Source organism: Candoia aspera, chromosome 1, assembly GCF_035149785.1.
Source record: "Candoia aspera isolate rCanAsp1 chromosome 1, rCanAsp1.hap2, whole genome shotgun sequence".
Lineage (NCBI taxonomy): Eukaryota > Metazoa > Chordata > Lepidosauria > Squamata > Boidae > Candoia > Candoia aspera.
The window spans coordinates 31,336,594-31,360,572 of NC_086153.1; the positions used below are offsets into that span (position 1 = coordinate 31,336,594).

Below are 23,979 nucleotides of genomic sequence, written 5' to 3' on the forward strand. Positions count from 1 at the left end.
AAATTGCTTTTCCCCATTTTGGATTTTTTAATGATAAAAAGCAGGAAATTATTTATAAAGAAAATACACATTTTTATAAAATATTGAAAATAGCAAAATACCACCTCAGCAGAAGTATTTGAAGTACAGCAGCATAAAAATATAAGAAATAGACATTAAAAATGAGAATATTATTAAATGCATCTCAAGATTTGAAATAGACCATATATTTGCTCTTGAATTTCCTAATATAGAAAATGCTGGCGTTCTCTAAATGTTCCTTAGATTGCTTGCTCTTACTTAATTGTATGCATCATGGCTTAATACACAGCCACACTAAACTGCAGAAATGATAAAAACCGTATGGCATCAAGACCATTAATTATGAATAAGTAGAACCTAAAACTCTTTTAACAAGTCAGTTTGCACATGAAGCTACGTACTACGTCTTTAGACAGCTCTACTTTTTTTGTCCATCTGAAGTCCTCGCTATGCCCCAGCTTTATCAAGTGGCGTATGTTTTCTAAAGGCAGTTCAAGGGTTAATAGCTCTAGAATCGTTTGATGAAAGATGTTTCTTTCCTTACTTCAAAAGAAAAAGACAGACGCGTGGCTGATGAGCGTGAAGACGTGATTTTCTCTCCACGTTCTGAAGAGTATAGTAGCGCCCCAACTCTTCCTCTTCTTCACCGCCTTTGCAACCAAGGGAACGAGGCTTTCATCTCAAACGCTACAGCGTCGGTAGCAAAGCAACCCAATAAAACAATAAAGGGGAGAACTGCTGGGAATCTTAGAGACGGTCCTTCAGAGACGCCTCCTGTTCAGGGACGATATCACTCCAAGAAACTGCGGCTACAGCTGGTTACTGTCGTAAAAAGCCAAGTCAAGTCAAGCCAGGGAAACACTGCCTTCCCGCGTCCAGCAGCGGAGTATACAGCACGCAGGCGCAACCTACTCTCAACCCCTTCCTCCTTCGCAAACTGACAGCCTTTTCTTTTCCTTCCCTTTCCGGCCGCCATAGCCCCTGCTAGTGGAGCCCGTGCAGGCCTTCCGTCCCTCTCCCTCCCCCGGCTCTGAGAGGAAGAGAAAGGCAGGGACGGGACAGGAGTCGGATTACAAGATGGCGGCTGTGCCGCGGCGTTAGTGGCTGCGGCGGCTGCTGCTGCTGCTGCTGGGTTCTGCTGAGGTAGAGGAGCGGTGGCGCCGAGCTGAACGTCATGAAAAGCGGCGAGTTAAAGGCCTCCTGAGTGACGCTCTCAGCCCTCTCCTGGTCCCTCCCCGTCCCTGCGATCGGGCCGGGGCCCCACCATGTCGGATACCCGGCGGCGGGTGAAGGTCTACACGCTCAACGAAGAGCGGCAATGGGACGACAGGGGCACCGGGCACGTCTCGTCCACCTACGTGGAGCGGCTCAAAGGGATGTCGCTGCTCGTCCGAGCCGAGTCGGACGGTGAGAAAGGGGAAGGAGAGGAATAATGGCAGGCAGCTGCTAATCTCTCTGGGACAATAGAGCGCAGCCAGGGAAATGGGAAAGGACCTTAACCCAAGGGAGCCTTCCGCCACCTCCACCCCACACACCCTGGGCTGATGCCACGGACTTCTTTCTTCCCGCACGTGTATTCTCTGTCTCAAATTTTGACAAAATCGTAGGGTCAGGTTATTGGACACCCCCACCCCCACCCCAAATGTTACAGGCTTCCACCCCTAAATCCCCAGCACCCTCTCGATAGTCCCCAGAGTTCATGCATCTTAACGGAACCTTACTTACTGCTTTATGAGACTCGTTTGTTCCATTTGATTACAAAAGTTATTGCTAACTCCCCTGTTAGTGTTAATTGTGCGGCTTTAGGGAAAAGAGACTAAATATGTTATGAGGCGTGGGAAACATTAACTTTTAGAAAACTTTCATAACTTTCATGACCCTAAACTGTGGTCATGGTTACTTATTGTAGATGATCTGGCCAATGATTATTTTATAGGCCTTTCATAGTATTACAGATTTATACTTTCAGATAGTACTAGCCTTTCAGATATGTCCTAGCACCTCTAGGTAGGTTTTATTTGAAGCTTGCCTGAATGAGAAGGCTTTTTCAATAGCACTCCAGTTTTCATATTTTCTTTCAATTTTATAATATTCTTCAGAGATTTGTTTATTTTCTATCATCTTACAAAACTAAACTTTATTTCTAGAAATTTAGTGAGTTTAGTCTAAAGCAAAGAAAATAGTATGCCTCTTACGGCATCTTAAATATTAACACATTTCTTATAATTGGTAGTTTTTAAAATGCAACAAAAATATCATTTTTCTCTTGAAAAAATTGTACTTTGCATTGCCACATTTTCTATCCTATTGTTTAGAATGCTGTGTGGGTTAATACTTAAATTTTAAACTTTTATCTAAGTTATTGACTTGTTGGTTTTGAGTGTATCTGAATTCAGCACATAATATTTCAGTGGAAGTGACCTAAAACTGTACTTGAAGTAAGCAAGAGTATTCAAAATTGTCTCTAATCATTGATTTGGCAGTACTTGGTGATGAAAATAAGAAAAATAAACATAAGTATTAAATTTTATGTGCTGATGAAAGGCCTTTTTTCTGTTGCAGTATTTTTATGGTAAAGCCATGATAGGTTGTTTTCAAAATTAGAAAAGCTTTTTTTAGAAGAGAAAAATGTATTGATGTTGTTAATGAACAGGTGCTAATGTACTAAATAAATCTTGTGAAGCTTTGAAATGATTACTAGAGAGCTGTTGCCATGATACATGACAGCTTAGACACACTATATAATACATACATTCAGGATTACATAATTTAGTGTTGTAAATATGCTATAACATATGTGAGCTGCCACAAGAAAATAAGAATATAATGCTTTTACAAAGATAAATACATTGTGCATAGTTTGGGAGAGGCACACTGAAGTTTTAACATTCCCAGATTTGATCATTGTGCTTGCATAAAATTTTAGACTAAAGTACAATCCTTAAAGTGGATAATTACTACTTAAGATGTCTAGGGCTTCTTATTTATATATTTGCTTAATTTCCTAGTGGAATTTTTGTATTCTTTTCAGGTTCACTCTTGTTGGAATCGAAGATAAATCCAAACACTGCATATCAAAAACAACAGGCATGTACTTTTTTTTTGCTATATTTCAACTATGTTACTATTGTTGAAAACACTACTATTTCCAAAAAACTGGCAACTGTGTTAACTGTTGGAGTAATGTGCAGAATGGTCAACTATAGTTTTGTTATATATTAAGTTCTTAGTAGTCCACATACTGATACAAGGCAAGGGCTATGTATATATTAAATATAGGAAATAAATATATGAAAGTACTATGTTCTTTTACATTTTGGGGCCCTAGAAGCACACCTTCTCTGTAGCAGTGCCTGTCCTCTGAAACAAGGCTCCCCCCGAGATCCTGATAGCCCCCACTCTGCTGCTGTTTAGAAGAGCCGGGAAGACCTGGTTCTTCACCCAGGCCTTTGGCTAAGGAGAGTGAAAGACCTCACTTCATCAGGCTTGCCATCTGTTATCTTTATTTTTTATTTTTTATTGATTTTATTGTAATTTATTGGTTTGATTGTTGTGAGCCACACAGAGTTGTTGAGAGTTGAGCAGCATACAAGTTTAATAGATGAGGATGAGGATGATCAGGATGATGAATGAACGAACCTTTGCTGAATCATCTGCCATTTATTTTCTGTCCAGTTTTAATAATACTATTTGGTGTTTCATTTTTTATCAATACATTTAATTGTTCTGATTTATTTTTAATGTACTAGTTTACACTACATTCCTTGATGCTGAATGCAGCTGTCCAGCTATTTATTGCAGCCAGTGTGGAGGTTCATAAATCTTTAAACTTTGCTGCCAAATATCTAGTAGGTTACACTGTACGGGTGATGACTTGCATATATATTGATATATCACAATTTGTGGAAATCTCAGAATAATTCTACTTTATTCTACTCATTTATGACTACCTTTTCATTGCAATAGTTGATTTTTAAGATTCCATAAAAAGGTTAAGTCTTCCCTCAAGTCAAGCTCACTTTCTGATGACTTCCATGAACACATCTGTGTAGTTTTCTTGACAGCAATACAGAAGTGGTTTGCTGTTACCTTTTTCCAGGTTGTTTTGTTGACTTCCCAGTCTAACTACAGTCCCTTTACTAGAGATCTCCCACTGAAGTACAGGCTTGATGTTAACTTCAAAACCAGACAAGTCAGCCACAGGCTGCCATTTGCTGAGACTTTTTATCACAGAAGTTTCTTTGTGTCACAAGCCATTATATATCTGAGATTTAGAAAGTATAGTAATTACTGTTTTTTTTATCTTACAAAGGACTTTAAAGGTTAATTTTTCAACAAGAACCTATATATTTAACACCTTAATTAACTTTGTTAGATGCTAAGAAGAAATATTTAGATTTTTGGCTGTAAATTCAATCTTCAATTTCTTACATTAGAAAGGGAAAGGACAACAGAAAGAAAATAAAACTTAAGTTTGTATAAGTGAACTCAGTAGGGTAGGAATGACTGATGGAATCTTTTCCACATCACAAACTGAGTTTAGTGAATTATTATTGGAGAACTGGGATTATACCAGAGTCACACTCTCTTTTAAGATTGTGTAAATTGTTGCAAATAACTGGTACTGCTCAGTGTCTTCGTAAAAGGCATTGCTATAGACCACATTTTGAGTGCATTTTGTGGCTTCATAAACAATTCAGTCTTGGCCTACTACCTTATTTATATTTATGTATTACTTCAATTTATATGGCCACCCATTCACCATGTAACTAACAGGGTTTAAAACATCATCATCATCATCATCATCATCATCATCAATTTATATGTCTCCCAACTCCACATCTACACATTAAAATGGGCTGACATGCTATCCAAACCAGGGGGTGGGGAGCAGGGACAGTTTCATAGGGCAGATTCAGAAACCAAGAAAGCATGACACTCCTTAATTGATAGGATCTGGAGCATGACAACCCTGTCTATCTTAACTTAATATTAGTTCAGAATTCTGGTTCAGTCATAAAGGGAAATCATAGCTTACAGCTAGCAACTGAGTCCCAAGACCAGTGGACAAAGGAAGGGCTGAAGGAGGAGCCCTGAGCCTCAATGCTAATTTCCAACTTGACAAAATATAGTTTCTGAAATTTAGGAAAAATGCCCATCTGTGCAGCTAATTTCTAGATCAATTCCTCATTGTATGAAATTAGGAGATAAACTAGCATCAGTATTTGGGGAAGATCTTTATAAACCTAAAAGGAGAAGAGTAGTGAATGTTGGAATATAAAATATGCAAAACAGAAAATTAAACTCTGCATCCAAGAATTTATAAGCAGTATCTAGTAGCAAAATTTTGCTATATATTATGTAAGATATTTTCGGTTTTGCAGTTTCCAATTTCTGCCATAGTCTAATGAGATCAAAGATGGGCCCCAACAAATAAAAGCTAGTTTTAATCTTAGGGTAGGTTTAACTCTTACATAATGATGTTCCTAGAAAGTTGGGGAAATAATCATCTTGGGAATTTTTGTAATACTGTGTGGTTTTTTGTTTTTTTTTCCGTTTTGCAGGATTTTGGAAAAATATGTATGTTTCGACCCAGTTAATCAAAGACAGCATTTATAGTTGAATAGTTACTGAATTTTAGGTACATAACAGCTAGGTTAAAATGATTGCTGATCTAATGTAATTGAATATCGTTTATATACTCTGTTGCTCTTTAAAAACACATCTTAATTAAAAATGCTCCGTGAAATAATAAAAGTAACAGTACAGTTACTTGAAAAAAACTAGTGTTGTTAGTCATGCTTTTATTCGGATGAAATCTATAAAGATATATAATCTATTTAAGTACTTACTAAGATGGGGGGTAGGGTTGCTGCAATGCTAATTATCCTAAAATCTTTTTTGTAATTAATTGATTAAATTTTAATTTTATAATCCTTCAGTTCTTTCTGTTCACAATTATACAATTTGAGTTGGTTGTTGTTGATAATCCATTTAGTGATTTCTGATTCTCTGTATTCCAATGGACACCATTTTGCTGGGATTGTGTCTCGGTAAATGCTTCTTGGAATACTTATGCTTGTGTCATCAATGATAGTATCTAGCCACCTTATCTCATACCAGCCTCTTTTTCAATTGCCTTTGATATTTGCTAGCATCGGGGTCTTCTCCAGTGACTTTTACTTCCACATTATATATCCAAAATTTCTAAGGTTTACCGTCTTCATTAGTGTTTCCAGCAAGCAATCTGTTTTAGTTCATCTAATACTGAATTATTTGTTATTTGTTCTTCCTGGAATACAAGGTACTTTCAACAGTTTTCTCCAGCACCACAGTTCAAATGCATCATTTTTTTTCTTTGTTCAACCTTTCTGATAGACTGGGTTTTAACCCAAATGTTACTACAGACAAGTAGACATTTCCTTTTGTTTTTGTGGCCATCGTCCCCATCCCTGTGAATTTTAGAGCCTAGGAAGATAAAGGTCTGTTCTACATCAACTTCTCTACTTATGTGCATCAATTGGTATAACCTGTTAACATGATCCCTGTTTTTTAATATTAAGCAGATCAGTTTTGCACTCTTTCACTTTCAAAGATTTTAAAAAGTTTTTCCTAATTCCAGTCATCCAAATAGCATCATCAGCATATCTGAGCTTATTAATGTTTCTCCCAACAATTTTAATTTCAGTTGCTATTTCTTCTAGTTGGACATTTCTCACGCTCTATTCATGGCTTCCTAGTGAAATAGGTCATAAGAGAATCTTGCTATCATTTAAAAAACCCACAATCCTGAATATGCTCTTTAAAATGAAATGCTACATTCTGCATGTAAGTTAAATAAATAAGGTGACAATATATAACCTCGGCATGCTCCTTTTCTAATTTTGAATCTTTTAGTTATTCCTTATTCTGTTCTGACTGTTGCTTCCTGGTCATTATACAAATTCATCAATAGGCAGGGCAAAATTTCCAATGTTTATGTTGTCTTTTGTTTTCCAGCTTTCTTCAGCTATTTTCAGTGTGTCAGCAGCCAGCCTGTTACCTTCTTTCTGCTTTTTCAGATACTTTTGCTTGTTTCATCCTTAAAGTTATCATTAATTTATTAAATCTAATCCATAAAATTAATTATTGACCTTCAGTAGGTAATCATATGGAATATTGCTGAGGTTGTATCTTTTGGATCTATTGTTGTTTTTTCTTTAAGTTTTATTTTAGTATAAGTTTTAATTTTTAAGGAGTTTGAGATCTGAGCCTCAGCAAGCAGTAGGTCTTGTTTTTGCTGAATCAATTGAGTCTCTCCAACTTTGCTTGCTGTATTCTTCATCCAGTGATGCCCATGTGTAAAGCTGTCTTTTAGGTTGTTGAAAGAAGAAATTTCTTATAGATACTCAGTTTTCTTGGCAGATTACTAATAGTCTGTCTCCTGCTTTGTCTTGTATTCCAAAACCATCATTTCCCATTATTCCAGTTGCTATATTATTTCCAACTTCAGCATTTCCACCCTCCTATTTTAAGTATGACATCTCCTTTTTTAGTGTGGTGTTAGCAAGGTACTGCACATCATGATAGAACTCTTCAACTTCCACTTCTCTGTCTCTGGGTTGAAACATAGACTTGGATCATTGCAATGTCAGTCAATTTGCCTTGGACTCAAATTGAGATCATCCTGTCATTTTGTGGGTTGTATCTGAGCACTAACTCTGATAACTTTTTGTTAATGATGGCTACTCCATTTGTTCTGTGATGTTCAGTAGAAGATCTGATGCCCTTCTGAGGTGAAGTGATCCATTCCATTTCAGTTCAGTTCACTGATTCCCAGAATGTCAGTATTATGTCTGGATATTTCTCCTCTGACAGCATCTGGTTTATGGTTTTGACATTCCACATACTAATGGCATACGTATGTTTACTATGTTAAACTTTCCTTTTGCTTCTCGCCACATCAACACCTGGGCTTCTTATTAACTTTTATCCAGCCACATCATAAATACCACTCATAGATGCTGTGTGCTCTTTTCTAGTAGCTCCTTTGATACTTTGTGATCTGGGGAGTTCATCTTCCAATATCATTTTGATATTGTCTTGGTTGTGAATGTCCATTTTGTTTCCTTGGCAGAATACTGGAGTGGGTTGCCATTTCCTTTGCCAGAAGATCCTATTTAATTTTCCCCTTGCCTATGATGTGCCTTTAATGGGTGACCCTTGTAGAAGTGTACATTCCCAACTATATAGCCCCTTCACAACTACAATATAAGAATCCTTGAAGGGTAATCTGTGCTAAAGTATTTTTCACTGCTTTTTAAGATCATTTTTTATCTTCCTTCAAAGTTGAATGCATACTTATTATTTTATGTGCAGTTGTTTACAGGCTGAAAAAAGGAGAATGCTGAATATGACAGATGCAAGACTTTGGATACCCTTTCAGTCTGTTACTCCACAGTACTTACATGGGTTAAAATCACTATGCAGAACTCATAGAAATGTGGGGAAAACCTTTCTTCTTGTCTTCTGATGTATCCAGAGTATGGTTGCCTTTGCACATTGTGCTAAACTAAATATGATTTTTAAAATTCTGGTTTATCATGTTGTACAAATCTAAAGTATAGTTTTTAAATCATAATGGTTTATATCATAATGTGCAAATCTAGTTCATGTGAATAAAATGATGGCAATGAAATAATGAACTTCTGAATATCTCCATAAAAATTGAAATCGTGTATTGTTTACCATCTTTCTAGTAAGGTGCTTCTGTGGACTAGAACTCCTAACAAATGAGTGGCAGTTTGTATATCAGAAGTTATCCATCCTATATAAAATGTGTTTTTTGAAAAGTTGCATGGCTAGTTATGGGGGAAAGGATAATAGTCGTGGATTGTCTTTTTCTTCCCCCCCTCCCCTTCTCATGCTCTCTTTAAATTCAGTACTGATGGTTGAAGGCTACTTTCTTTGACACCTAAACCTAGTTGTATATTACTCTTAAACTTTGCAGTGGAATCAAATAATAAATATATTCCATTTTAAAATAGGACACTTTGATTGTTTGGTCAGAAGCAGAGAATTATGATTTAGCTCTGAGTTTTCAAGAAAAAGCTGGCTGTGATGAGATCTGGGAAAAAATTTGCCAGGTAAGGTTAACATTTAAAATTCTTAATGCTTTTTAATTTAGATCTGAGTCTTTATAAATTCTGTGATTGAAATAATGTTCTACTAACCCATTTAATTGCATCTTAATTTTTACAGTACATATTAAAAAAAAAATTTCTTGTTCAGCTGATGATGTAATTTTTCAGTGGCATCATTTAAAGTAGCATTTCAGGACAGCTTTGAATTTACAGTTCTACATGTGAAATTATTTTGAGGTTTGCAGTGGCTGTGATTCTGCTGTGTAACATCAGTTACAAATATTATATTACCATTAACTTATATCATTGAGACTTGCTCAGAGAAGTTGCACAGCTCTGATGAGTCACAGGAATGTTCTTCCTTCCTTCCTTCCTTCCTTTAACATCAACATCTGGCATGATAGAACAACCTAAATTTGGTGTGCAGCCCACCAGTTCCATTTCACTGTCAGTTTGCAGAATGTCAGACTATAACATATTATTTAGATACTTGGTAATAACATCATTGATTTTCATATTTCTTCTTTTTCCTTGCTTCTCAAAGTTACTTATATGTGTCAGAATAAGTCAACAATTATTAATGTTTTTGATTTTAGGTTCAAGGTAAAGACCCTTCTGTGGAAGTTACACAGGATCTCATTGATGAATCAGAAGAAGAACGTTTTGAGGAAATGCCTGAAACTAGTCATTTGATTGATCTCCCTACTTGTGAACTCAACAAACTCGAAGAAATAGCAGACCTAGTTACCTCAGTTCTCTCATCACCCATACGTAGAGAAAAATTAGCCTTGGCCCTGGAGAATGAAGGCTACGTTAAAAAATTATTACAGCTTTTCCAGCTTTGTGAGAACCTAGAAAATACTGAAGGCTTACATCATTTGTATGAAATTATTCGAGGAATTTTGTTCCTCAATAAAGCAACTCTTTTTGAGGTGATGTTCTCAGATGAGTGCATTATGGATGTTGTGGGATGCCTTGAGTATGACCCTGCATTAGCTCAACCAAAAAGGCACAGGGAATTTTTGACCAAAACAGCAAAGTTTAAAGAGGTCATACCCATAACAGACTCTGAACTTAGACAAAAGATTCATCAGACTTACAGGGTACAGTACATTCAGGACATCATCTTGCCAACGCCATCTGTTTTTGAAGAGAATTTTCTTTCTACCCTTACATCATTCATTTTCTTTAACAAAGTCGAAATTGTCAGTATGCTGCAGGTAAGTGAATTCAAAAGTTTAAAAGAGTTGCGCTTTGAAAATTCTAAATACAATTATGAGGCTAACCATAAAGCCTTTTAGTATGCTGCTGTTATTCGCATATGCTCATTTAGTAGTTCTGATAAATTACTTCTTACTACCCTCTCTTAGAGCAGCATAGTTTAGCTTTATTGTTTGTGTGCTCACTGTTGTATGTTTCACAGGCTTTTCATGAACATAGTAGATTCCTCTTAAAGAAAATACACTATATATAAGTTGTCATATATGTTATGAAAGGTACATGGTTTTGTGACAGTTCTCTTCATGACAAATAGTTAGCACTGATGCTGGCTTTTAAGCAGTTGTGTTATGCATGGTACTAAAAGTAAAATGTTATCATTGCAGATGTTTATAATATCACTAATTTTTCCCTGCATCTATAAACAGCAATATATGAGCAGTGAACATTTTCTATAGGCTATATGGAAAGAGTACAGCTTTTTAATTTTGTTAAAATTTATTTCTTTGAAAACATATGCACCAGTTATAAGGTTCTGAAGATGAATCAAAAATATGAAACATACAGTAATTTCTACTGGTATACTGTAACCATAAAAAGTCTGAATAAAAATCCTTTTAAAATAAAAGGAAAATAAATGTAAAATCTCTTGGCTCTTGCCTTGTTCATTACAAATTATACCTATAAATATTGACATTGAGTTAAGAAAAACTGAGATAAAACAAGAACGAGGGAGGTAAGGAATATAGAAAGCTTTGTTTTGCCAGGTCAGTTTGTCCATATAGCCCAATCTTATGTAGCCTAATTGGCAACAACTCTAAAGGATTGTAGTGATCTCTTACACTGCGTGCTATCTCCTTCACCTGCGTTGATGATGCATAGGTTTGGGTCTGTGACTCTCTACATACAGAGAATGTACTGCATATAGAGAACGTACATACCACTGATCTGTCCATCTTTTCCTGATAGGATAAAAATCCTATCCCTTTCAGTCCATAATTGGCATAATTTATTTATAATACAATATCCCAAGAATCTTAGGTATGCAAAATAATTCTAAGCTCTTGTTTGGGCTTCCCATTTATTTCAGTTGTATTGTTGACAGTGAAAATATTGGGAAAAAATGCTTCAGGTATGGTAATAGTAACACATAGACCCTTTCCTTCCTACATATTTGCTAGTTGTTTCTTATTTTGATGAACCCGATGAAGCAGCCACGATGACAACATTTTGTCATCTGTAAATATTTTATTGTTCCTGTTTGCCTAGATGGCATCAGAGGTACAAATCTAGATGATTTGGTGACTGCAGTATTTTGAATATTCAAATAATGCTGAAATATAATTAAGTTGAAGTAGTTCTAAAATGATGCGTAGTGATTGTAGCAGTGCCAAAGTTTAGCTACTGCCATAATGTTAGCTGTATGTCATCCAGTAAAACTCTTTTTATTGGTTGTGTAAAATTTGTCAAAGATAACTGTAGAATTTGCACTCCCACTTCCTTAAATAATAGCTTCAATTCAATGTGAAATACATTGGGTCCAATGAAATCCACCAGGTTCATTGAAAAGGCAGAAGTGGACTGAATCTTCTTATGACTGCTCAGATAAGTATTGTTATTAATTGATTAAACAGTTGTACAATCTGGCACATCATTACAGTTTTCTGGAATTGTTCACCTGATATTTATTTATTTAAAGTATTTTTACCATAGTGTTCAGCAAAAAGACTCCTAGAACTGCTAGCCTGATATAGTAAATACAAGTTAATCCTTGTCCATAGGCTTACGGTCAGAAAAAGACAACATAAAAGGAAAAATGGAGAGAGGTGGGAAGAGGGGGAAAAAATAAACTTCTGGCATTTTAAAATAAACAGTAGCTCTTATAAAAACCAGTTGGAAAAGAGCTGAGGAGATAAGAAGTTGAACTGAGTTATTATTGTAAGTATCCTCAGTCTGATTATAATATTCCATTATATGCTTTTACTTTTTCTCAGATTTTTTTCCTTTGTGCATGTGTGCATGTTTAACTTGTCATAGCGGGTGGCTGAAGGAAGGAGCTGACTTGAAGCTAAATCAGCGAAGGTTTAAATAGGAACAAAGAAACTTGCTTTGTACTAAGTCAAATCACTGGTTTACCTAGCTCAGTATCATCTAGACTGATGGATAATGTCTCTTTTGAGCTTCAGGTAGAAATTTTTCCAAAACTGCCTAAGAATTGAATATGGATATTTTGTGTGAAAAGCATACGTACCATAACCTAATTAGAGCCTACAAAGAACTTAGAGAATCAAGTTCTATACTCAGCCTTTGAATTAGCTTCTTGGTGCCGCACTCCAAAAGGGTATAGTATTAAGGGAAAAAACAAAAATCATTTCAATGTTGTTTAGTGTAAGTGAAATTAATTAAATGTAGTTATTGTGATTATGCAGAATGGATTTAATATTTCTCACTTCAATTATAGCAGAATGATAATTTTACAGCTCTGGGGAATGTACTGAAGGATTCAAGGGGCAAAATGCAACCTGAGGTTTCAGATTGGGATGATTGTTAGACATTGTGACATGAAGAATTAAAATCACTCTCTTGTTACTATTCCTTGTATAAAGGAATGACTCTGGTACTTCATACTAAATCCGGTGATACAACAAATGCTTTTTTTCTTTACCTTAGTCTTTTCATTTCTTATTCATCCTACTGTAATTCTTCAATTAAATTATTTTAAGTATGTGATTGTCCGGTATTGAGCAGATAAATTGTAGTTAATGTAGTACAAGGCAGGTTACTGTCTCACAAGAAAAAATAACTTGGACTATAACGTTTTAGCTTCTGCTGTTATCTGTTTGAATTCTGAGCATGATAAAAAGTACCTTAAAACACTCTTATAACCTAAAATATTTAGACTGCTTGGTTTTCAGACCATCTGGTCTTCTTGTACAGAGCTGTAGTGATGTTTTGTCAAGGCTCTCTTTTAAACATGCTATTGATGTTATTGTGTCATTCAGTTTGCAGTTTGGTCCTTAGGAGCTGTTTTAGCTGTGTAATAGTATTTTTTTCTGAGTTGAAGCAGTCTCTTGAAGCATCACAAGGCCATTTGAGCTGAATTGGCTTTTCATGATAGAGGCCATACTGTTCTTAGCAATGTTTTAATTAAGTTTTAGATTTGCAGAGATTTAAAATTGTCTTCAGTTCTTGATCTTTAAGGTTTGATTTTAAAAATACTGCAGCTCTGAATGTGATAAAAATCTGAGAATGTGATAAATGTATTGTAAATTATACAGGCTAGGCAACCTCTTAGTGTTCTTCCCATTCAACCCCCTCACATTTTCGAAGAGCATAACACATGTAGGATAATTTTCTACACTTGTCAACAGCTATGTTGTGAAAACAGTCTCCTTCTTTATTTCTGTCCATGATACCACTACTGGAACAATATGAAATTGCTGTCCCTTTTGAGTTTTGTTGCTGCCTGCTCTACAGTGGCGCTCCAGAAATGAAAAGAAATATTGAATGAATCTTTCTGTTGATGAGTAGTACTGAACAATACTGGAGTGGAAATAACCTATATATGTATGGCTAGGACCTTCCTTCCTTTTAATGGTTGAAGTCTGAAGAACTACTTCAGAAGTAAGCCCAAGGCTTCAGGCCCCTATACTAATAAAACTGGCCATGAAGTTCACTATAGTTTCAGAAGTAGTTGCCCATATGCTATAATCTACTGTTGTCTTTAGCACTCACAACTTTGTTCAGCTTTTTGCCCTATAGCTGTTCACAATTTTAAAGGTTATAAATACATTTCAGAGAAAAAAAAGCAAATTTAGGTAATGGTCAGGAAATTTAATCATAGATTCTTTTTGCAAAATATGCTTACTTATAGTAGCCAGTACTGAGATAATATCTAACTAGTTTTATTTCAAGATTTAAACAAAAATAAAAAATTAACAAAGCATTATGCAATTTATAGAAAAATCTTTAGTGCCCTGGCCCTTATATTGTATACAGATAATAGTCATTCAGAGGCAAGAGGATTCTTAAAGATTATTCAATTGAAATGCCTAGAGATCATTTCGAAGATACCATTTAGGCAGTAATCCATCCCACTACTCAGAGTGGAAATCGAGATCCAAATTCCCTAGACTGGACCAAACCAAGCACTGGATAACAATAAAGTGAATGCAGCTTTCATAATGGAGTTCCATCTTGAATTTAACGATTAAGGAGTTCTAACTCCTACCTGTCTCTTCCTTACTAAGTTCTAGTATTTTATTTTTGTGCTGTTGGTAATGATGAAATTAAAGGTCATTTTGCTGTGGTCATTGCAAAACATCAGTGGTCTGGTGGAGGAGAAACATAGCAGTTTTTCTCACTTTCCGACACATCTAAACTGTTTATTTATTCATAAGAAATACATTTTTTATAAGTAAAAGCTAAATAAGTAAAATACTTTAAGGTTTGTTTTGCTTCTTAATAACAAGGCAGACATGTTTGTATATTTAAAAGGGTCATCTGTAGCTAAAACAAATCTATTGATGCGATGTGATATGATGGAAGAGTAATAGAGAGGGTACATTTTGTCTTTTTGTAGTACAGTATTAACTGATGTATAGAAACTATGACACATGCTTAACAACTACTGTTAATTATATTATTGATTGTGTAGTCAAGAAGAAATAAAGAGAACAGACTGTACCTTCAAAATTCCTTTTCTAAAAATATCAGTTTGAGTTCTGCAGTGCTCTTCAAAATGTGGGGGAGTCACAATAATTGTCCTTTCTGGCAACTAGCTGGAAGTTCCAGGTTAGATATTTTGATAGAGGGATGTGTCATGAGTATGAGGTTTGTGACACAGTCGTTAACTCTTAGCTGGGGAGGGGATATTAAGAAATGCAGCCTCCTGATTGCAGTAGTCATGACTGTTTCGTATGACACATTTCTTAAGAGATGAACAGACAGCAAGTAGTTTGCAAACTTATTGTTGGAGCAGGAATGATGAGATAGAGAGATATGTGGGAAATGGTATAGTGGGAAGCAGGAAATAGTCAATGACTTATTTTTTTGTGCTACCTCCCCCAGTTCCAAAGTATATTTCATCTGCATTTTGGTTTGGCAAAATTATATTGATTTACATTCACAATAGTAGAATACTTGCCATAGGTATTACCTTGGAGATGGGCAGGTTTGATATGCTAGGAAAAAAAATTGTTGAGGCTAATTCCTTTTTTTCATATTTAGATTCCTTTTTTTCATATTTAGCTAATTAAGATATCCTAATTAAAATTAATCATACTTACCTTCATTTAAGAGCAGACAGGTTGTGACTACTTGAACTGTGCATTGTACTTCTTTCTCTAAATCTTTGGTATAGTCTTTACATACTGCAACTCTCAATGCAGATTAAATTTACTACTAGAACTATCAAGAAGTTTGATACAACTTAGTGTTATTTCTGGTTATTCTAAACCTTTGAGACAAGATAAATCAGTTGTGAGTATGCTTAAGATTAGCAAAATAACTGTTGAATCTGCATTTGCCTTTGAAATTACAGGTGTTAGGAAACTGCTATATCCATATCCATATATTTTTTCCTGGATTATTTTGTTCAGTTCCCAGATAACAAGGTATTCTTACTACCTTTGAGTGCTGTGTTCCAAAAAGAGGAAATTTCAAGTGTTTGCATTCTTAAATTTTTTTACAGTAAAGACAGAAATATAATTCATCAGTTTTTCAGGAAGAATTGCTGATTCCTCCAAAGCTATTTGCTCTATTACTCTAGAGCCTTTGGTGCATCTTTTTTGCTTTCTTTACTGGTCTCATTTTAAGGTGCCTTAACCAGAAATTATGTAGATCTGAACTGAATATTCAAAATATACTTGACTTATATAACTTACTCACTGGACCGCCTCACCCATGGCATTTCGCATAATTCCCATAATATTCCACTAGCCAGGCTTGCTGGGTGATGTGATGGAAGCTATAGATCAATACAAGGAGAAGAGAGCAGGTTTGAGAAAAAGCTGGAATAGGGGTTCAGTTAAGCTCCTTTGGCTTCCAAGCCTTTCAGTGTTCCCGGATCTGTTCCCGAATTTGGGAACAAATGAGACTTGTGAGAGGAGAACCTACTTTATAAGGACAGATTCATAACAGTATGAGAACTAGGAATCGTTCCATCTTTTCCCCTCCCTCAATTCCTGAAGCACACAATTTTAGGGTTAGGGAGGTCATGATAGCGGTTCTTACCTAGTCAGCTTAAAGTAGTGATGAGAAGCAAGGCATTTAGTTCAGACTCTTAAATGAGAGAGTCAGAATGGGTCTCCTTGCTAACCATAATCCCTTCACCTTGTCACTGTTGTCTAGCCTCATCGTTTTATACATACTATGCAGAGTCTGGAGCAGGGAGGCCTACTCTACATTCTTAAGCTATTCAGGCATTTAGAGCCCTGCTTTCTCTTGTATAACATTCTAATTGTTTAAGTAGGGATAATAATAGATATGTGATAATGATTTCAATTTCAGTAGATTGTGGCTAAGCTAAGTAGTTGTACTATTTCAGAGTAAACTGGTCGTTATGACTGATAGAACTGCTTATCGTTAATTACAATATTGTTCACATAGACTGTTGTTTTACATCAAATGAGATTGAAAAGAAGAAACATTTGTAAAGCTGTGATATGATAGTATAGTCAAGGTAGAGCATAAAATGTATAACTTTAGTAGCACACAAAATGAATCACTTGGAGAAAAACAAATCCTTATTTTGCATTCTGATTTTTAATATAGTGAGCTTTGCATTATAACTATAAATTACAATATTCTACAGGAAGATGAAAAGTTTTTGTCTGAAGTTTTTGCACAGCTAACTGATGAAGCTACTGATGATGACAAAAGGCGTGAACTGGTAAGTTCATTCAGTAGATTTAACTCTGAAATGCATGGGCTTCTTCATAATTCCTCATGTGTGGAAAGATCATACTTAGGACTGCTTTATGTGTATGCCTAAGTCATGACATGTCACCCAGGACTTCTGTTTCTACTTTGGTTTGGTTTGGTGGTTTTGTGGCTGACATAAAAATGTGAGGACAACAAATAGGTAGTTCTGTAGCTTTGTCAGGATCACATATTTCAAAATGTTGGAATAAGTAGACTCCCACCATTCATAACACATCAGAAGCATAAGAAACATTTACTGAATAGGATAAGTGTTCATTCAGTAGTTTTCAGACCCAACTGGTATGTGAAACTATATTCTGATGTGTTTGGGGAAGAGGTAATGAGAAAAGAGGCAATAACCACCCAGAGTCCCTCCTGGGGAGGGGGAGATGGGCGGTGATAAAATTTGATTGATAAATAAATAAATGCTGTTGCCATCTTCACTAAATTACCACTTCTATCATCTATATTTCCTCAAAAATGTATGCTCTTTTTGCTGAATTAAATTCAATTCAAGTTCTGTGCTCTTTTTAACCTATCAGCAATGTACTTATTTCCTTATATAAATCTTCTCTTTCATTTTGTGCAGGTTAATTTCTTCAAGGAGTTCTGTGCATTTTCTCAGACATTACAGCCTCAAAACAGAGACACCTTTTTCAAAACTTTGGCAAAATTAGGAATTCTTCCCGCACTTGAAATAGTAATGGTGAGTTGAATCCCAGGCAAGGCATCTCATAGATTTGCTTATAAGGATACCATTTTTCAGTGCATGCCTAACATTTGAAATAGGTACAATTCAGAGTTACTCTGCATATGTCCATACTCATTTAAATATCCAGCTGATATCAGGGCCTTGACTCTCATTTGTAATAACTGAAATTTTACCTAACATGCAATGACTGTGTGGGTATGTACATCAAATTTGGAGTGGTATGTTAAATATTTTGAAATGTCAGCCTAATGAGGTAGAGATCAAGAAACTGACTCCAGAGAAAGGCTATAACTATACTTTATTGAGATAGGCTATAGTAACAGAATCTTGCAAGGCTGCTTGTGTTTTACCTTTCCTCCCTCTTATATCCCACAGAGTCAGGGAGGAGCCAGCCTGAGCCTCTTCCTAATACTATTTCCTTTCCCTGGGCTAAAGGAATGCTTGTGCCCTTGTTTCTGTTAAGTTTGTGAATATTCCCTTCAGGACCATCTCCATGGCTCTGTAAATATACAGTATATGATGAATATTTTCCAGTCTTCGTACCATAAATATATTATCTTCAGTAATAATTATAAATTGTAAAGCAAAACAAACTCAACTTTATGAAGAGCTGTATAAAGGTTTTCAGGTGGGTGGAGCAAATCTAGTTATAGCCACTAGTTTTATGGAAGACCTTAGATTCAAGGTGACATGGAATGTTTTTATATATGTTTTATAGCAGGGATGGAGGGCCTCCATTCTCTAGATCCAATCCAATTGGCTCACAGGATCTTGAATTAGTTCCTTCCCTGCCCAGTATTTGAGGTCTTCATTTCATTTGATTTCTTTGTATAAAGTTAGTGTTCTATCAGAAATGCTGGATTTTTAACTAGGTGATCTGATTTTGATTTCAGGGTATGGATGATTTACAAGTTAGATCTGCTGCTACAGACATATTTTCTTATCTGGTAGAATTCAGTCCATCTATGGTCCGGGAATTTGTAATGCAAGAAGCACAGCAGAGTGATGATGTAAGAACCCTGCAGCTTTCTTACAGATATAGATATATACTGTATTCCATAAGTAAAGATAGTGGCTATTTCTAGAATCAAGGTCCTTGTTCTGTCAAACCAAAGTATTAATTCTCTGTAATGGATGCAATCTTGTTCTCCCATCTCCTGAGAACAAGGATTTGTATTCCCAGCAATGCATTTCATGAAGATCTTAACAGTTGCACTCAATTATCTGGTAAATAATGCCTCAAACAGTATTTGCCTCATTCTAAGGTTGGGTTCCCATTCACTACACAGTTCCTTGCTCTTAGTATAGCAGTCATTCCTCCTCACTTTTGTCCCCTAAGCTTACTAGTCACTTCCTTTCTTGTTGGGATTCTGTTTCTGGAAGTCAGATGCAAAATATGGATTGGAGGGCTTGGTAGTTAATTTGATCTCCTTGAATTTACTACTATTCAGGCATAAAATGCAAGTGTGGAGCCCGTTAAATAGTGTGTAAGTTTAGAATGCACTCTCCCATGTTTTTTGTTATTACAGTTTTTAACTTTACTGGTTTTGTTTTAATTATTCTGATTGTTTGGTTTTGTGTTTTTAATAGTGTGTGCCACCCAGAGTCACAAGCATGAGATGGGCGGCTGTATAAATAAAATTAATACATAAATGGCATATAGTTTAGATATGTTTAATCTCTGAATTGTGAATAACATTGATAATACAAATGACCCAGCAAATTTCAAGATGCAGGAACTAAATGGGGATGATTCCAATAGTTTAGTATTTCTCTTGTCTAAAGCTCTGGTCCTATGTTATGATATCCAGAGCTTTCACCACCATTGTTCTGGATAATATCCTGGACCCTTCCCCAGTCTATGTTACTATTCTACATTATCATCCCACACTGGGATGCTGTTGGAAGTCTTCATGCAGAGTTTGGATAGTGAGGGAATAGATGGGGAGAAACATGATAGAAGTCCTCTTTGCCAATAAACATTTAGGCTTTCCAGGAATATTGGATCTGATGGTTGTTCTCAACAGGGTCAAGCTCTCCCTGAAGAACAGGTCCATGATTTGGGGATCCTCCTGAACTCACAGCTCCTGCTTAAGCTTTAGCAAGATGCCTTGGCCAGGAGGACCTTTGCCCAATTTCAGCTGGTGCACCAGTAATGTATCTAACTGAAATACAGTGACAATTACTGTCTCTTTGTCACCATACAGTTGGACTGTTGCAATGCACTCTACGTGGCACTTCCCTTTAAGACTATTTGGAAGTGTCAGTTGGTAGCTAGCAAATCACACCTGCTATTGCATAGTAATACTATTTTGTGGTTACTGCACTGGTTGCCAGTGCATAAATGGCATATTGTAGGCTTCCTGGCCGATTCAAATTGTTGATTATCACCAATTAAACCCCCATATTGTATGGAACTGAATAAAAGTGCTTTACCAAACATGATTCTGTTCATCCTGTATAGGCTGAGAAGAGGGCATCCTCTGGATCCTGCCCCTGCAAAAAATAAGAGGGGTATGAGCCACATAATATGGGTAGTCCTTGACTTACAACTATTCATTCAGTGATCATTCGAAGTTACAGTAGTGCTGAACGAAGGGACTTAGGACTGATCCCCGAAGTTATGGCCATTGCAACACCCCCGCGATCACGTGATCATGATCTGGGCACTTGGCAACCCGTTCACACAACCGGTTGCCAAGCACTGCACAGTCACATGATTGCAACCTTCCTTGCTGGCTTCCCCAGAATGTCAGTGGGGAAGCTAGCAGGGAAGGTCACAAGTTGCTAGGTAAGTCTCCCCCACCCGCGTATGCTCCCCAGCCCCCTGTACTCGTGCCAGTCATTTGCGCATCCCCATGCACGCTTCCCGACCTGCACCCCATCCTTGTGTGCCCTCCTGAGCTGCACCACACCTCTCGCAGACCCCCATGCACCCTTCCCGATCCATGTGGCATCTCTTATGAACCCCTGCACACCCTCCCGGCACCTCCACCTGCCCCCCCTCACTCCCTCCCCTACCCAGCAACAGCCACTTACCTGCCTGCCAGCCTGGGAATTTTAACTTCCTGCTGGCTTCTGCACTGACTTTGGTTGTGGGAAAATGGCAGGAAGTTGCCTCGTCTAACAACCGTGGGATTCAATTAACGATGGCAACCAGGACTTCAGGGATTGCCATCGCTAAGCCATTGTTTTATGACCGTATCACTTAGTGACAGAAATTCCAGTCCCATTTGTTTTAAGTTGAGGACTACCTGTATATGAACAGGGCGTAAGTCTTTACAGTTTTCCTGTGGGGCATATTAAGCTGAATACTGAACTTTGTTCCTTTTTACTTTGCCTAAGTAAAACTCAGTTGCCACATATTCTTAAAATTACACATGGGGGGGATAGAATATGTCTAAGCAATATGCATACACAGGGATGGGTAGGAAAATGTTGTCAGTCTCTGTAATCAGTAGGTGTCTAGGGAAACAAATAGGCTCAAGAGAGTAAACTTTGTCAATTTAGTGTTCATTTCAGCTACAAAGTTATTTTAACACAAAATTTCCAAAATCCCTGTGTAATAAATACATAGCAAATTGTTACTTTCAGGCAGAATGTGGGTGCAAAATTTTTGAGAGCTATGAAGTTTTAATATTTAATAATCACCCAGAGTCTCCTTTGGGGGGGAGATGGGCAGTAATACAAATTTGATAAATAAATAAATAAATAAATATTGTTGTTAAATTTTTGAAAGCAAAATTAATGTAATTTGTTTTTGGTTTGTTGCAGGATATTCTCCTCATAAATGTAGTCATTGAGCAAATGATTTGTGACACTGACCCTGAGCTTGGGGGTGCTGTTCAGTTAATGGGGCTCTTGCGTACTCTGATTGATCCTGAGAACATGTTGGCCACAGCTAATGTAAGAAAATGGAAAGGGGTAAAGAAACTTTACTGTCTAAAAACATGTTTAATAAAAACTTTAAGACTATTTGTTAACTTTAGAAAAACTGTTTAGAAAATGTGCAGTGATTTTACATTTTGAGCAAATATTCTTTGAATTTTTCTTTCCCTTTTCCAAGTGTATTCTCCTCTCATCAGTGAAGTTACAGTGGTAGCTTTACTTCTCAAACATGGGCCGCATAGCTTGTTGCCAGTGTATATTATTATGCAGAGATTTCAGATGCTTGATTCTTACGTTTGCAGACAGTTATTTCTTTGATTATACATCATGCTTGGATGATGCATGACTTCTGCAATAATGTCTTCTGTCCCTGAGCTAGAAAGATACCAAGTTATATCTGTGGGTGTGGATTTTGCCATTGCCCACAGGACTATGTAACCTGGTCTGTGGAAATTTAAAAATATATTGCACTGTGCTTATAGTAGAAATAGTTTGGGATTTTAATGTAAAAGGCAATTCATGAAAATTAACTAGACAATTTACTTCTAACAGTAGTAATTCTTTGAGCAAGCTAAGCTGTGAGATGTAATTGGCTAAAAGGCACCCAATGAGATCCATAGCCGAATAGGGATTTGAAGCTGGATTTCCCCAGGTCTAGTCTAATATTTGAATTACTACATGGCATTGAACATCTTGATATAGTTGCCCACTGGAAAGCTGAGGAGTAAATAAGGATAATTTTTAACAGTGTTCAGCTGATGCTTATCATTACACAAGCTGACAGCCAATTATGCAACAGGGCTTACTACTCCCTTACTTCTATTCTGTACTTCACATACTCCCTCAAATTTACACCAAGGATCTCCCAAAGGCATGGAGGTGGGATGCAGAGGGAATCAGTTTTATAGTAGTGTTGGCAGTTTAATTTGTGGATTTTTCCCGTTATTATTATTACTATTATTATGAATGTTTTAATCCTGTTTTGCATTATGACATTTTCAAGATGGCTTATAGGCCATTTTAAAAGAAATGATAGTAATGTTAAAAAGTAAGTAAAACACACAAATCAATTTATCAAAAACCACAATCCAAGAGCCTGAAATATTCTTTAAAAAATGGTACCAGAAAAATTAGCAATTTTTGCATACAAATGAATAACTGAACTGCCAAAGCAGAGACAGGACTATCTCATCTCAGAAAGTGGGAACACTGAGATGCTACTTAGATTGATATTTGCAGGCATTGGATAAAACATAACTGATTCCATTTGTGAGCTTCGTGACTTCATGTGTTTTTACAGTGTTGTTAATATATTTCATATTTATGTTCCAGAAAACTGAGAAAAGTGAATTTTTAAATTTTTTCTACAATCATTGTATGCATGTGCTCACTGCTCCACTTCTGGCAAATACATCAGAAGATAAAAGTGACAAAGGTAAAATTATTTCTTGTTCTTCTCTACCATTCTTACTCAAGATCTATGCTTGCTAAAGTTTGTAACAGAACCATATATTATGAACTTTGAATTAGATTAAATATGTATCAAGACCAAATATGACAGAGGGAAACTTGCTGTCCATCAGCCAGAAATGCCTTTAAGACCTTCACATCCAGCCTGTCAAGGTTCCTCCTCAGAGCCTTTTTCCTTCCATTTCAATTGTCCATATGAAGGAGAAGAGAAGCAATTCTTTTTCTTTTCTTTTTATAGTAATTTTATTAATGATTACAATTTACGGCAATTAACACTAATACAAACTAAAAAAATAAAAGAATAAAAAGGAACAAATAGAAGGTGCAGAAAAGAAAAAATAGAAAGAAAAATAGAAAAGAAAGAAAAATAAGAATTTAGTAAAGAAAAAGCAATATATAATGAAGTGACTTCCCCCTTCAGCAAACAAGTATAAACAATTCTACTAACTTATCACCTTCTCTTAAAATACAACAAATGATCTCTTCTTCTGATATCCCATCTCTTATCTATAAACAAATCTCATCATTTCAGTCCTGATGTTAGCAAAAGTCTATTAAAGGTTACCAGAGATAACAACATAACTGTTTTAACCTTGATCAAATAAACCAACTTTATGTTCCTTT

The 23,979-nt window shown here is 36.2% G+C and overlaps 1 protein-coding gene across 3 annotated transcripts in view; it reads left to right on the forward strand.

Moving 5' to 3' along the window:
- The first annotated feature begins 1,150 nt into the window (after positions 1-1,150).
- The window catches only part of PPP4R3B (protein phosphatase 4 regulatory subunit 3B), a 43,981-nt gene continuing 21,152 nt past the window's right edge, over positions 1,151-23,979 (forward strand). The window contains exons 1-9 of one of the 3 annotated variants that reach the window (XM_063301325.1): positions 1,151-1,428; positions 3,053-3,108; positions 9,048-9,146; positions 9,740-10,363; positions 17,176-17,253; positions 17,875-17,991; positions 18,891-19,007; positions 21,772-21,921; positions 23,218-23,320. In XM_063301325.1, coding sequence (XP_063157395.1) covers positions 1,287-1,428; positions 3,053-3,108; positions 9,048-9,146; positions 9,740-10,363; positions 17,176-17,253; positions 17,875-17,991; positions 18,891-19,007; positions 21,772-21,921; positions 23,218-23,320 — 1,486 coding nt within the window. In that variant the 5' untranslated portion in view covers positions 1,151-1,286. The remainder of the gene's footprint in view (positions 1,429-3,052; positions 3,109-9,047; positions 9,147-9,739; positions 10,364-17,175; positions 17,254-17,874; positions 17,992-18,890; positions 19,008-21,771; positions 21,922-23,217; positions 23,321-23,979) is intronic. The other 2 variants (XM_063301305.1, XM_063301315.1) reach the window with 2 other exon arrangements.